This window comes from Notamacropus eugenii, chromosome 1 (genome assembly GCF_028372415.1).
Source record: "Notamacropus eugenii isolate mMacEug1 chromosome 1, mMacEug1.pri_v2, whole genome shotgun sequence".
NCBI lineage: Eukaryota > Metazoa > Chordata > Mammalia > Diprotodontia > Macropodidae > Notamacropus > Notamacropus eugenii.
Genome location: NC_092872.1, coordinates 168,659,337 through 168,674,407, shown reverse-complemented (window position 1 = coordinate 168,674,407; position 15,071 = coordinate 168,659,337). Strand labels below are relative to the sequence as shown.

At 38.3% G+C, this 15,071-nt stretch overlaps 1 protein-coding gene across 2 annotated transcripts in view; it reads right to left on the bottom strand.

Moving 5' to 3' along the window:
* ABHD2 (abhydrolase domain containing 2, acylglycerol lipase) overlaps nt 1-15,071 on the bottom strand; it is a 120,019-nt gene that overhangs the window by 76,098 nt on the left and 28,850 nt on the right. For both annotated transcript variants that reach the window (XM_072618050.1, XM_072618058.1), the window contains exons 2-3: nt 8,856-8,941; nt 1,275-1,475 (exon numbers count right to left, since the gene is read on the bottom strand). In XM_072618050.1, coding sequence (XP_072474151.1) covers nt 1,275-1,468 — 194 coding nt within the window. In that variant the 5' untranslated portion in view covers nt 1,469-1,475; nt 8,856-8,941. The remainder of the gene's footprint in view (nt 1-1,274; nt 1,476-8,855; nt 8,942-15,071) is intronic.

The following is a 15,071-nucleotide window of genomic DNA, read 5'->3' as shown; positions in this document are numbered from 1 at the left end:
AGACAAAATCACAGATCCTTATAGTGCTGAAGTAAACAGAATAAAAAATGAAGAACTTTTCTTATTTGATCTCATACAACAATATGTTGTTCATGAGTCCCTTTTTTCTCATTAAAATTGTTTTTATTTTAAAAAGGCTAAAAAAAATGAAATCATATAAAGAAAAGAGGGAAGAAAGGTAAAGCCAGAAGCACTATTTTTTTTTCCAAAAAATGAGTATTAAAGTGCCATTCTCATGTATTAGAAAAAAAAAAAATTTAACTGAGCTTCAGATATAACAAGATTCTAATCACTAGGCAGAGTCTAAGAAATTATTCAGGAAATAAAATCATTTTTATAAAGCAATTAGAAAACTTGTATTATGGTAACCATCTGAGCATGAACTGAGCCACCAAATGGGATTCACAGAACTTGAATGCTAGGCTCAAAATCTCTGTTATCGGTCTGGAATTCAATCATCAACCTGCTTCTTATATCAACATCTCCAAATCCGACACATAAATACACCAAATTCTACAGAATTTCTATCCAGAGGAAGGAAGTTTCATTGTTCTTCAAAGTTTTTAATAAATACTCAACCATAGAAAATGGCAGTCCCTTTTCTGTATGACTCATACCCAAGGAGGCCCACAGCAGAAGCTCTAACCCAACCTCCTAATAATTTAAAGCATCCTCCCTTCTCTCCGAAACATAAATTAAAAGAAAAAGGGTTTAGTTCACTTGGGATCTTACCAAACCTGTCAGGATTTAAAAGCAAATGTTCTCATTAGCTAATGGAAGTTTGATACATTTTCCCATAAGGGAATTGGCAAGTCTCCAGTATGTCTGTGCCTTTTTCTCATTCAAATACTTTGAGCCAACATGGCTTTTCTGCTCAGTATTTATGATCATTTCACCTATCTGGAATGGGAAATAGTGAACTTCATAAATGGCTTTAAGACTGCCCTGGCTTTACTTTGGCTCCTAAAGTACCACTGTTTTTGTTTTTGTTGTTTTGGTGAAGTCCCTGGCACCAGTGCTGCCATCTTGTTATAAGAGAGATGAGGAGGAGAAAAGACTTCATTGCTTTTATTTCTACCTCAGGTGCTGCAATATTCAAATGCTGGTGCTACTAGGGCAGCTATCGGCCTCAACAAGCCCTGTATTTAAAATCACAGATAGTGCTCAACCCCTCCTGCTTTCTATAATATATAAATCAACTTAGGCTTAACTACAGTCTTCTCTCTGGAAATCCAAGCAACCCAAGTTAGGATAAAACTGAAGGAATCACTTACTCTTTGGTCAGGAGAGGACAGGACTTTAGCAGAAATCGAGATAGCCCAGAGTCCTGGAAGTAGAGGTCAGGTGGGGCTGTGGGGCTCTTGAGATTCAAGCATCTGACAATCACATAAAGCACAGCAGCCACAGCAGCTAACTTCACCCCATCAAACACAGCAGGTAGCTCAGAGGTTTCTAGCATTGCATTCATCTTGAGCCTGTGGAGAGAAGGTATGGACAGAATATGGGTATTTGCAGGTCACAATGAGAAAGGCACCAAATTTTAATCTCACCAAAGAAGCATGGAGAGACCTCTTAGAGATTAACAACACAGGGCTAGAAGAGTGACATAAACCTATGCCAATGAGACAGTAGCAGCATCAATTTCAATGCCTCTTCATAGTCTTGCTCAGGTCTCCCTGAATCCTAAAAAAGCCCCTTCCCTTGGCCTTTGTCTCCCATGAAACTATCATCCCTCTTTTTCCTTTCCCAATAATCACCAGACTTTTAGAAAAGGCTAACTTTACCGAACCCCTTCAATATTTTCCTCACAGACCTCTTTTCATCAGCTCCTTGTAATCTAGCTTCTACCGTCTCCACTCTGCTGAAATTGCGGATCCTAATGACCTCCTCATTGCCAAAGCAATGGTCTTTTCCCAGGCCTCCTTCTACTTCTTTGCAGCATGTGACACTGCTGATTGGCCCCTCTTTCTAGACATGCACTCTTCCCTTCGTTTCTTTCAAAGACTTTCTTCCCAATGATACCTGGCATTTATATAGTTATAACATCTATAGTTTATAAAGCACTTTACAACAAAACAGTAAGGTAGGTACCTTAAGGTATTATTATTATTGAAAGGGAATATAATACAGTAAAAAGAATGCTGGACTTGAATTCAGAAGAGATCAGGGTTCAATCTTACATCTGCTGTGTAAACCTAGGCAAGTCACTTAATCTCCCCAAGCCTCAATTTCCTCATCTATAAATTAAGATAATAATACCTACCTTACAGGGATGCTATAAAGAGCAAATATAATAATAAGGGAGGAACTTTACAAACCTTAAACCACCATATAAATGTCAACTATTATTATAGTCCCTATTTTACAGATGAAGAAACAAGCTCAGAGAAATTACATGATTTAGCCCATAGTCATAGCAAGTAAATCCCAGAGGTAGGATTTAGGGCAGCTAGGCTGTGCAATCAATACAGTGCCAGGCATGTCAAGAAGAACCATCTTCGTGAGTTCAGATATGGCCTGAGGCACTTACTGTGTGCAAGTCACTTAACCTTGTTTGCCTCAGTCTTCTTATCTGTAAAATGAACTGGAGAAGGAAATGGGAAACCACTCCAATATCTTTGCCAAAAAACCCCAAAAGGGTCACAAACAGTTGGATATAACTAAAAACGACTGAACAACAAAAAGATTTCAGACCTAGGCCTCTCCTGACTCTGTGTTGTTTCCCCCCCCATTTTGTCATACTCCCTCAAAAAGAGCTTGCATCTATACGGCACTTAAGACATACAAACTGTGCCAGTCCAGGGAGGCATTATTAGCATGGGTTGTGGAGGTTTATGGGAACTATCCAATGGCAAGCTAGGGCTTTGATGCTTTTGAAATATTGTCGGTCTTCCTTATCTCTTGCACTTACACAATGCCAGTGTAACTGTACCTTATTCTCTTGGGCTTGGGAAGCCATTTGCACTGATCTATGCTATTTCTATTTAATTATTGCTGTGATTAACTCAAAGTGTATAAAAGGGCATAAAAGGCTCGCGCCGGCCAGTGGGTCACTCCAAGCAGAATCGAGGCATTTTTAGGTTGTTGAAAACTCTGACAGCATTTGTGACACTGCATATTCCATATTCTAGGAGTACTAGTATTAAGACCACTGGCACTGGCACAGTCAAGAAATGGCATATTTGTTCTTTCATGTGTCCTTTATCCAATAAAATGCCAACTTGAATGTTAGCAAATAAGTGTTCCCTGTTTGCTGGTTCCAACTTCTGATGCCTTAGACAGGCTATGGACTTGAGTGGTACAGGTGACACGGTGCAATGCATATGCATTAGCTCTCTTTTGTTATCCTCCTAACTCCCCAAGGCAGTGTTCTCCCCAGGCTTTGTCAAAGACTAACTTTTTGTGTCCCTAATTCTTAGCATATTATCTATCATGACAAATCCTTACTAAATGTTTTTTCATGCATTAATCTGTTCATTCCTACTCTCTCCAAAGTTATTAATAATCTTCCAACTTGTCAAATCTGATATTTTCTCAGCCCTCATCCTTCTTGAAAACTGCAGCATCTGACACAATTAACTACCTACCCTCTTTCCTCCTGGATACTCTCTCCTCTCCTAGTTTTCATGACAGTGTTTTCTCTCAGTTTTCCCTCCTACATATCTGACTGTTTCTTCTCAATTTCTTTTGACAGATCATCATCCATGTTCCACATCCTAGCTATGGCTGTACCCCAAGGTTCTGTCTGGGGCTCTCTTTTCTTTTGATACTCTCTCACTTGGTTATCTCATGGTATACTATGATCTAGACGATCATTTCCACATAGATGAGTATCAGATTTATATAGCCAGGCCTAATCTCTTTCCTGAGCTCCAGTCTCTTATCAACTGCCAATTAGACATTTTGAAATGAATACCCTATAGGTATCTAACATTCAACCTATCCAGAACAGAACTCACTATCTTTCCCCCAGTATCTCTCTTCTTAACTTCTTTATTACTGTTGATAATATTGAATATAAATTTTAGACTTTAAGGTCCAGAGCTTGAATTAAGCCTGGACCTAATAATCTCTTTTCTCTGATGCAAACTCGGATAATGCCTCTTGCTATGTCAACAGAGCAAATGGGGCTGACTCAACATTCCTATGAGACCTCTGACCTATGACACTATCTTGAATAATGGGACGTTTTCCATATTTTAATATTTGTAGACATACACTATGTTATGGCATGTAAATGGTAAAGAAAACACAGACATCTTGGGTCATAATTTCAATTGAAACTTTGTCAAACTCTGTTATCTCATTGTATTTACAACCTATGGATTTAAGAAATTCCTTTCTAATGGTCTAGTTAATCACACTTGAAGACCATAAATCTGAAGGACACAGACCACTTTGGATTGCCCTAAAATGTATTTAAGTCTGATTATTCCTGTACTGAGTGGAGTCAGGTATAATCCCGGCCCCAGAGATCTATTTACTGTTAACTTACAAGGGAATTAAATAATAAAATGTATTAGCCTGTTGTCTTATCTTTAACCAAACTTTCAGGTCAACATTGTCAAAGATACCATGATTCTTCTATTCATCCAAATTCACAATCTTGGTGTCATCCTTTACTCCTTTCTAGCACTCATCCTATACATCCAATTAGTTGGCAAATTGTGTCATTTTTATCTCTACAATATCTATTGCATTCATCTTCATTTCACTCACATGGTCAACTGCCCTAATTCATGCTTTCATTACCTATCTCTTAGACCTTTGGAATAGTTTTCTAATCAGTTTCCCTGTCACTGGCCTCTCCCCACTCCAGTCCATCTTCTACATGATTACTAAGGCAGCTTCCTTCATTTTTGAAGAGACTGAGCATATCATTTCTCACCACCTTTCTTTTAATGAATTCTATTGGTTTCCTATTACCTCTAGAATCATATATAAACTTTTCTGTCTGGGGGTTAAAGTTCTTCACAATCTGGCCCTTTCCAGCTTTCTTGATCATCACCCTCTTCAAACACTCTATATAGTTATATCGAACTTCTTGTTCCTCACACATATCATCTCTCATCTCAGTGGCTTTGCACAGTCTGTTCCCCACGTCTGGAATGATGTCCTTTCTCGTGTCCACTTCTTGGAATCTTTATTTTCCTTTAAGACTTCTTTTCTGGTCTGCTCAGCTGCTGATACCTTCTGGGAACCTTGGAAAGGTCCCTTTGTATTTCATATAAATACATATGTAAATGTTTATTGTCTTCCCTGTTACAATGTAAGTTCCTTGAGGGCAGCTACCGTTTTGGTTTTGTCTTTGTATCCCCACCTAGAATAGATCCTAACACACAGTAGTTAACGTCTGGAGACAGAAAGATTCCTTCATTGCCCAAGGTCACACTGGTAGCAAATAGGTAGTAGAGTTGGGATTCGAATGCAGATTCTCTCCAAATCCAATGGCAATTCCACTGTACCATACTGCCTTTCAATGAAGATTTAGAGGGAACCTAACAGTAGTGTTAAAGTGTTTAAAAGGCTGTCATGTGGGAGAGAGACTAATCTTGTTCTGTGTGACTCTAGAGAGCAGTACCCTGAACAAGGAAGAGGGTTGAAAAGAATCAAGTTTAGGCTTACAGTCAGGAAAACCTTTCTAACAATTGGAGAAGTCCTAAAGTAGAATTAGCTCCCTTGGGAAGTAGTTGATTCCTTGTTTCAAGGTCTTCAGCAGAGTGTAGATGATCACCTGTAGTCATCTAATATATATATATATGCTATATTGGCAGTATAGGTTGAACTAGATGGCTACTGAGGTCCCTTCAAATGCCAATATTAAGTGGAACATTTTTAGATTTCATCTAATACCACTAGATCATACCATAGAAATACTGAAATTCACTTTGGGCAAGAAAATCAAGACAAACTATGAACAAAGGAATAGAAGAAGGGGGATCTGTCCTATGTGAGTGCTCATACCTTGGAGCAGAAGTAATATTTTGCTACCACTACCAGCTTGCAGAATGTAGGCAGGCTATGAGCTTCTGTTCACAGATCTGCAAAACAGCCTTAAGTAACAGGTGTTTGCTAGGTGTGCACTCTGAAAAAATGTCTTTGAAAATGCCAAAAGGAATAAAGTGCTTTTACTGACAGGTATAAGTTTACTGCCTGAGATATTCCAGCCCCCCATATAATTAGTTTAAAATTAGACAACAAGTACACAGTCTTTGCCTGATTTCTCTGTGATCTGTTTCATAGCATATCTCCTGTATTTAGAGGAAAATTCAGATTCCCAGGTCCATTTAATTTTCTTTCTCTTTATGATTTCTGGGAGAAAGGAATCGAACTCTTGCCAAACTTTCTCAGGGGATATCCAGAATGTAAGGATATTTTGATTATGTCCACTTATCTAGCCCAAATTCAAAATAAAAAGAGATTGGAATAAGGAAATATATGTTTGTATCTGGTTATTTCCAGAATCTGAATCTCCTATTCTACTGTCTTTTGAAGTTGCTCCAACCTGTATGAAATGATAATGTTTTCTCCTTCTAGCTAGCATAAAAATTAGAAAAATATCAGTTCAAAAGCATGGCAGCTATGGCACTAGGTTTCCAAGGAATGAATGGTTTACCATTAGGCTATTTTACTTCAAAAAAACTTACTACAATGAATAATGACAAGAGGACAGACTTTTCCAAAATCTCAGACAAGACTCAATTCAAGACAGACAGTACAGCAAAGATGAGTAAAAAGGGAAAAGAAATCCTTCGACCAATAGCGAGAGCACAACAGAACTGAACGGTTAGTTGTACTCAGCTGTCCTAACAAGAGAGCTCAGCTCACTGAGTGAAGCAGGACAGACTCTGTCTCAGATTTAACCAATTTCCATACCATGAATGTGGAAAGCAGAACTTTTCACTCTCTGGTACATTTGGGAACCAATGATGTCATTGGTGTGGATATTCTGTCCTCCTAATGCAACTCCTTGACCCCTTCTTATCCTGGGCAACTCCAAAAATGTTAATGATGGATGTGGCTTCGCTCCTTCATTAATTAGTACATCAACTCCTGGGTTGTTGAACAATGTGACCAATTGTAAATAGCACCACCAGTTAACTAAGGGCTACATGATTCTTAGCACTGTTAGCTCCTCTTTCTCTCAATCAACTGTCTTCATTCTGGAAGTTGGAGGGGGTCACATGGCCATTTTGTATTTTAATCTACATCATCACTTGCTGTGGCCAAAAACAATTTTCCCCACCTAAATCTTCAATTTAATTCAAGATGCAGATGTTCTTCTTGATTACATCAACTGCTGGTGCCCTCCACCCCTCTCTCACTAACTACCTGGTCTTTAATTACCTTATATTTTTATTTTGTATTTAGTCTGTATATATTTATTCTGTCTAGATTTATGTAGGTATGTTTCCTCCCATCAGAATATAAGCTCCTTGAGTGAGGATTGTTTCACTTATGTCTTTCCATCCCAACTTCTTAGTAAGGAGCTTGGTATGTAGTAGGAACTTAATAAATGTTCAGTGATTTAGTGACAATAGATTAACCTCCAGGTGATAAATACATTTATACTTAGCTAGACTGAACAAAAGCCCATACTTTCAAGCCTTTCCAGATGGAGGACCCATTAGAACTTGTGCTCCATTAACACAGCTTCTGAGAACCTGGAGTTAACTACACCACAATGACAGCTGAAGTAAGACTTCAGTAGAAGATGCTCTGGAATGTCACTTAAAAACTCAGGATGGACCCTAGATAATTTTATCACATATATCCTTTAAACTTTTCAAAAGGATAACATTTTCTCCTTAAATTTACTAGGCACTAATGGCATGTCAGAAGTCCCTTTCCATAAAACTACATTCATTCAAATTGAATTTTCAACTCATCCTAGACTTCTTTCTTCTTCTTCCTCCAACCACCCCATTCATTAGCTGCTAAATCTTGTAGGAGTCTACCTAGACAATATCTTTCATATCCATCCCCTTTTCTTTACTCCCATAGCCAGCACCCTAGGTCAGACCTCTAGTTTACTACCTCTTACCCTATCTACTATAATATGCTCCTTAATTAGTTTTCTTATTTCCAATCAATCTTCCATACCACTCCTAAAATAATCTCACTAAAGCACAGGTCTCACCATGTTACTATCCTACTAAAACACTTGTAGTTTTTGGCTCGATGAGAAATCACAAACTCACTAATCCTGGCCCTCTACACTTGTGCTCCAAATTACTCTTGCAGCCTAATTTCATAGTGCTCCATCACATTTTCAATGTTCCAGCCAAAATGAACTACCAGCTGTTCCTGAATTCAGCATTCCATTTCCTTCCTCCATATGTGGAATGTGATCCCTCCTTCAACTCTGCTCTGAAAAGCCTTTGCTTCCTTCCAGGCTTAGGTCAGATGTCCCCTTTTCCATGAAGACTTCCTTAATCCCCTCCGATGTTATGCTCTCTCCTTTATCAAATTAATTTAATTTCTTCATCTGTGTGCCTATTGGATACCCTCATCTCCTCCAACTCTTCAATCACAGGGGTAGAATGAAACCTCTCTGAAGACAGGGGCTATGTCATTTTCTGTGTTTGCAGCTCCAGTGAACAGCTAGGACACAGAAGGCATCCCATGAATATTTGTTGGATTGAACTGAACTAAACCAAAAGCAAGTAGTTTCCTCTTGACCCTTTTCTGTTTGGAAGAGAACAGATCTAGTCTAACGGGCTTTGACTCTCCTCATCCTATTTTATAAAGCAATAAGCAACAAGCACAGATTCTCAAGTCAATACTTTACCAGATCATATGGTGTTGAGAAACACTAGGAAAGGGGGGAAATACCCTTAGCAAAAGAATCTTACCTATGTTATTTGTTCCTTGATGGTGAGAATTCTTGAATATCGTCCTTAGACAAGCCGTTGAGCTGAGATAGATCAGTCAAATTATCCTAAAAGCCAAAGAGATATTATATTGTTTTCATGAATGTAAAAGACGCAGCTTAATCAAAACACACACAAAATAGCCTAAAAGTATTTCTTTTCTCAAGGGCCAAAAAAGATTATTGTAATGAATTGTATACAGAAGCAATGACCACATCCCACTGTGTGAGTGAGCTCATGAGTAGTGCTTCCTGACCTGTCCCATTCACAGGTAATGCTAAAGAGAGTAAGAGCTACTTCATGGACAGAATCAGTGAACTACTTGTTTTTCTTTTTAAGTATTATAGCGCCCAAACAAATCAGTATTGCTTCTTCAAAGAAATGGAGCAACGAGGTTTAGGGGCAAAAGAAATCTAACTTGCCAGTACTAGATTTTAAGGATGAGCCCCTGAGCAGATAAATTGTGTTCTTCCTGCTACTAATTTTAACTGCCTCCAAAGACATCATCAGATCAGAAACTGTGGGAACGTGTGGAGAAGATTGCTTTTCAGATGGCTTTAAAAGAGAAAAAGAAACACAACACCTGTTGACAAGGTAGAAACTGTATATTCAAAAGCTCTATGTTTATCTTCTCATGAATTTACTGTATGGAATACCTAAGTGGCAAAGGAAGGCTCTACTACAATAAAAACCTTATCAATCATTACACATCATGATCCTCTGTTGTGGGCCCCTGTGCTGTGCTAGGTCCTTTGAGTGATACCGAAGTAGATGACACCTTTGCCTTGGTGAAATTAAGGGCCTACATAAGGATTTAAGAAGAATGTTGGTGAAACAATTAGTGAATAATATATGGCAAGACAGGAACCTAAAGTGAGATACTCTGTGCTCTACACTCTAAATTTGCCACAGATATGTGAAGAAGAGACAGAGATTAGAGGGGAGAATTTAACACCCAAGACTTCATGAAGAATGCAAGTCTTGAACTAGGCCTTGCAAAAAGCATGATATTTAGGGTGGTGGACAATACAGTCTCTAAGGTTCCTTCTAGCTCTACTCTCAAAAACCTTCGGGAGTTCCCTCTTGTCTCTAGGATAAAATAAGAAATACTTAGACTGGCATTAAAGCCTGGTTACCCCTGACCTTTTCTGTTTTTTCTCATTTCATTTCCCTTCTCCTTCACATTCTTTCCTCTTCTCTAGTTGGACTGGTTTATCCCTTCTACACAAGGCAGGTGCTTCCATGCCCTTGGGCAACAGGTCCCCTAGTCTGGCCTGCATTTCTTCCTCACCTCTGCCTAGGAGAATTTTCTACCTTCCTTCAAGGCATAGCTTAGGTGCTACCTCCTACAAGAGGTCTTTCCTGGCCTTTCCAGGTAGTAGTAGGCTTTTTCTTTTGAAATGATTTCAGATCACTTTTTCCTTCTATTTGCATCCCACTGAATGTAACTTCTTTAAGTGAGGGACCATTTCTTGAGGAGAGGAACTATTTCATTTTTGTTTTTCAATGAAGTTCAATTCAAGAAATGTTCATTTAGTGTCTACCATCTAGCTCCCCTATGCCTAGCATAGGACTGTACACATAGCAGACACTAATAAATGTTTGAAATTAAATGAATTTTGTGATTTAAACTGGCAGAAAAAAGAGAACAACCCACGTACTAGAAATTTAGGGGTGAAAAAGCAACTCTGTGATTTATGCTGTTTCTGGACTTGTGTCCTCAATGTTACTTTAGCTTATCTCTGTACTGCTCTGATATACCAATTCCTGTCTTATTTGCTATCCCCCTATATGCTCTGGCATTAAAGCACAATCTGCCATTAAGTCCAATGTTCTACACTTGACTTCAGACAGAACACTTTCGTACTTTGTCTATGTAATTTTGCGGGAGATCCTCCCTCCTATCATTTATTTCTTGGCTTCTGTTTTCCCATATCTTCCATGTCACCTATCAACACGCAGTAGGGCACTCTCTATGGATAGTTAACTAAAACAATAAATAAACAGAAATTTTTAACTCTAGGAATATCTAAAAGCAACCGTCCTTGAACACAGAATATTGATATTTATACTCATCCTAAAATATTCTTTTTAACTACTTTATTTTTATAGCTTCAAACAAAAAAGTTTGCATTTAAAATCAGCCTGAAAACCGAGATACTGCTTCAGATAAGAAATTGGAACGTTTTCTCATTGGAATTAAAAAATACACACAACAAAGATGTCTCCAATATTTATCTGTTGTTCAGAAACCCTTATGCTTCAAATACCCACAGACTTCTGAGTCACTGCTTAGTTCTTTCACATTAGAAGATATTGCCACTGATGGTATCTGTTCAAAGCCACAGAAGATCCACTGCATGCAAATAATAATCATAAGCGGTATTATCTTCCAATACAAAGCATCAATGCATAAAGTAAAACTCATTTCTGAAGTATTTGCACAATTGCTCACTTTGGGCTCAGGGGAACCAGGGTCATGCTAGAAGCAGTTCATCTCATGTTCTTCTCCCTATGCTTTTATACAGATAAAATCAAGTTAAAAATTATATCAAGGACAGCTTTGCAAAAGAAAAGAAGCCACAGAATACTATGGAATGGTATTCTTAAAGTCAGGATGTGAAGGGAGCAATCCTATATATTAATTATATGGGGAGGAATATTAAGCTGCTTATATATGTGAAAGTCAAGTACTTTTCAAACTATTTCTTGGAGCTCTTTCCTTCTTTCCTACCTACAGCCTCCTCCTTGAGGCGTCATCTTCCAGAGGCTAGCACAATGTCTTACACATATTACCTACATAATAGGCATTTAGAATTTTAAAGAAAAATTAGTGAAAAGGCAAAAGAGTAGGGAGGGCAGAGGGTATGAAGGAAAACATAGCCATCACCCTTTTTCATTTGTCAAGACAATATGGATAATTTAGGGTATGTTTTCTAGTCTCTTTTATAAGTGGGATGGATGATAATATTCATAAAGAAGGGGTAGTAGTTCAAACAGATCATATTACTAAAGGATGCTGCTGCCTCATTAGCAACCAAGGGACCTACATCTAGGGCATTCAAAAGAGGAACTTTTGGTGTTCTCTTGAATGGGTCATACATGTGTGACTGGTTCTTCCAGCACTTAAATGCCACCTAATTGCCCAAAGGGTCTCCTATGGCTAATAACACGAACTGAAAGACACCTGCTGAGGGTAAAGATGGTGTCCCTTGGCCATGGAATAGGAGATCTTTGCATCCTTGAGCAATGTTGCTTTATGTGTTACTTTGCTTGGTACGATGTTGATGAACAGTACACTGAAATTCAAAGTACAAGTTCCTGGGAAGATCTCTTTTTCCTGATAACTAGAATTTTTCTAAGAAATAAAAATGCTGTTTTTTTTTCCTTTTGATATTTACACCAGTAATGCTGACATTTTGCCTGCCTGATACACCACTAATTTCAGATAAGTCATAATATTACTGTTCATAAGTAATACAGAAGGATTAAGAATACTTGATTTGGGAGATATAAGTAAACACTGTGTTCCACAAACCCCAACTAATATACTATATATCTTTATAGGGAGCTGGCAGAGGCCCCAAGCAAAGATCTTCTGCTTTCAGTTTTTGCCAATCTTTATTCTCATTACTCATTAATTCAATTCTTTTGTTGCCGAGATCCTGTAGAAATTGTACTTAATTTGTCCCTTTACGAACCTGGATGGGTAGTTGGCAAATATGCCACTTTGTTTTGATAAGCTCTAAAAATTGAACCAAAACACAACTAGATGATTGACTCCAACTACTACCAGTCTACTCACCTAAAAGACTGACCCACCAAATGCTAATTGGATCATTTCAAATTCATTAACAATTACATTTCTTTATCTATGAAATCTAGTTGTCAGAATCATCCTTGCCTTTTCATTTAATTATTAGCACAATTATTTGCTTATAGAAGCTCAATAAACATTTATCAACTGAATGAATGACTTCCTCTAACCTTTAGACCTCAGTTTCTTCATCTGTGCAATGAGGGGGAAGAGAAGGGTTAAATTCCCTCTTTCTACCCAGCTTTAAATCCTTTGATCCTGTGATCCTTTTCTTCCGATCTTAAGGATCTTCAATACTTAAGGATTTCCACTATCTTTCCAGATTTAACATCTACTATATGGAGGGTACTGTGGCAGGTTCTGTGCATATAAAGATAAAAACTACTATTGTCTTGGACCTCAAAGAGCTTAAAGGCAGAGTCATGCCAAGGACCCAAATAAGTATGACAAAAGTAGAATGGCATTAAGGACAAAGAAGAGGTCCTGCTAAAAAATTTCTCTGAGGAAGAATTATTCAAATTCATTTTGGGGGCAGGAGGGTGGGGGAGGAGACAGTGGAGGGTCAGAGGAGGTTTCATGGAAGAGCTGACCCATAAAGGAGGAAGGAAATGCTAGGCATGGGAGATGACCTGTACAAACACATGGAGGCTGGAAAGTGCAGGATAAGACTGAGGAATAGGACCAGAAGGCGATTCGTGTGAAGTACAGCTGATTTGAGTAAGATCATGAAGAGATTTAGATGCCTGGCTAAGGAGTTCGTATTTTATACTCTAGGAAACAGGGAGAAAGGTTTCTAAGCAGGGGAATGAACATACTCAAACCTTATTATTATGCAAGTACAACCTGTTTAACCTCTCCCTAATGCTATTATCTTCCAATTGCTCTAGTATACTTACATACCTATTCCAAGAGAATTCTGCATCACCTGGCCCAATTACCTGAAATCTATTCGATACAAAGGAAGAAAAATTTTCCCTCCATCCTTAGATTCATAAGTAAATTATGGCATATTAATATTATAGCCTATCATATCCCTTAACACTTTTACATATGTTGCCAAGTCAAAAAATGGTTCAGAAAAAAAATAAAAACAAACAGAGACAAATCCCACCAGATTTCCTTCCTTCTTTCTGAACTCCACTTCCGATTTAGGAAAAGACATAGCTTTCAATTAGGATATACTAAACTCTCCTTACACTGAATCAATAAATTCCATCAAACAGAAATAAGCCATGACAGATTCGTGTTTCTCAATGACACAAATACTTTGGTTAATAAGCTTTCCTTCTAGGACCAGCTTCAACAAAATCAAAATTAATTCCAGAGAATGAAAGTTTCTGTACATTGTACAGTAAAGCTACACCAGACAATCTAAAGGACAACAGTACCAAGTCTGGTGTTCTTACTTTGCTGGTCCTGAGAGCTGCCATAGGATGTTATTCAGATCCCAAAGATGTCCTTGAAGCGGGAACCTGAATTGAGGGAAAGTGAGTCCTGGCTCAAGGTAGCTGGAGCAGTCATGTGCTGAGTCACTGTGCTCCAGTGTGAGCATTAACCTTGGAAATTAGCAAAGAGCTACAAATCAGGACTTGAATTAGTGTTTTGTTCTAGACTTAAGGCAATCTTAAGTCTAGATTTTAAACATGTTAATAATGTTAAAAATATGTCAAAATGTTAATGCATTTTCAACTTAAAAATGTGTCACGGGCACTTTTTTTGGGAGGGACTGATTGTTAAATATTTACTTGCATACTCCTGAGCCAGAATCCCCAAAGCTCCTGCTTGAAAGGGTTCTTTGATCCTACAAAGTATACACTGATCCTTATCCCTATCCTAACCTTAGGGGGAAGAAAAATCTATTAGACAAATACATGCTTGCCCTGTAGACTATTCCCACTTGACAACCACTTTGTCTTTAGTGTCCTGCTATAGAGTTGCCTCTGACAGTACAGGGCTTCATTTTAAACTGGATTTGTTAAGGTACGGGGAGGGTGTCAGGAGAAAAGGGGTGTGGCAGAGTACAGTACGTAAAAGAAAAAGAGGGGCCAGGGAAACCCTACTTTTTCCCAGTTTTGAACTTGCAGCCTTTCTACTTGCTACTTAAAGGTGTTCATATAATGCAATGCCTTGGAAAGGTAGAGAGCAGAGGGAAAAGATTGAGTTTCACTTGTTTCTCCTTTTAGGTGTCATTCAACTGATGAAGTCATTGCTACCATGTGGAGTAGGGTGCTGGTAGACAAGAGAGAACAATTTGTTATGAGGAATGGGACAGGAAACAAAAATTGGGAGATGCTATAAGAAAGATAGGGCCAATGTGTTGATTTGTTTTGCATTATCATACTTATTTGTTGTAGGGGAAAGTTTATTGGTCGCTTGTAGGG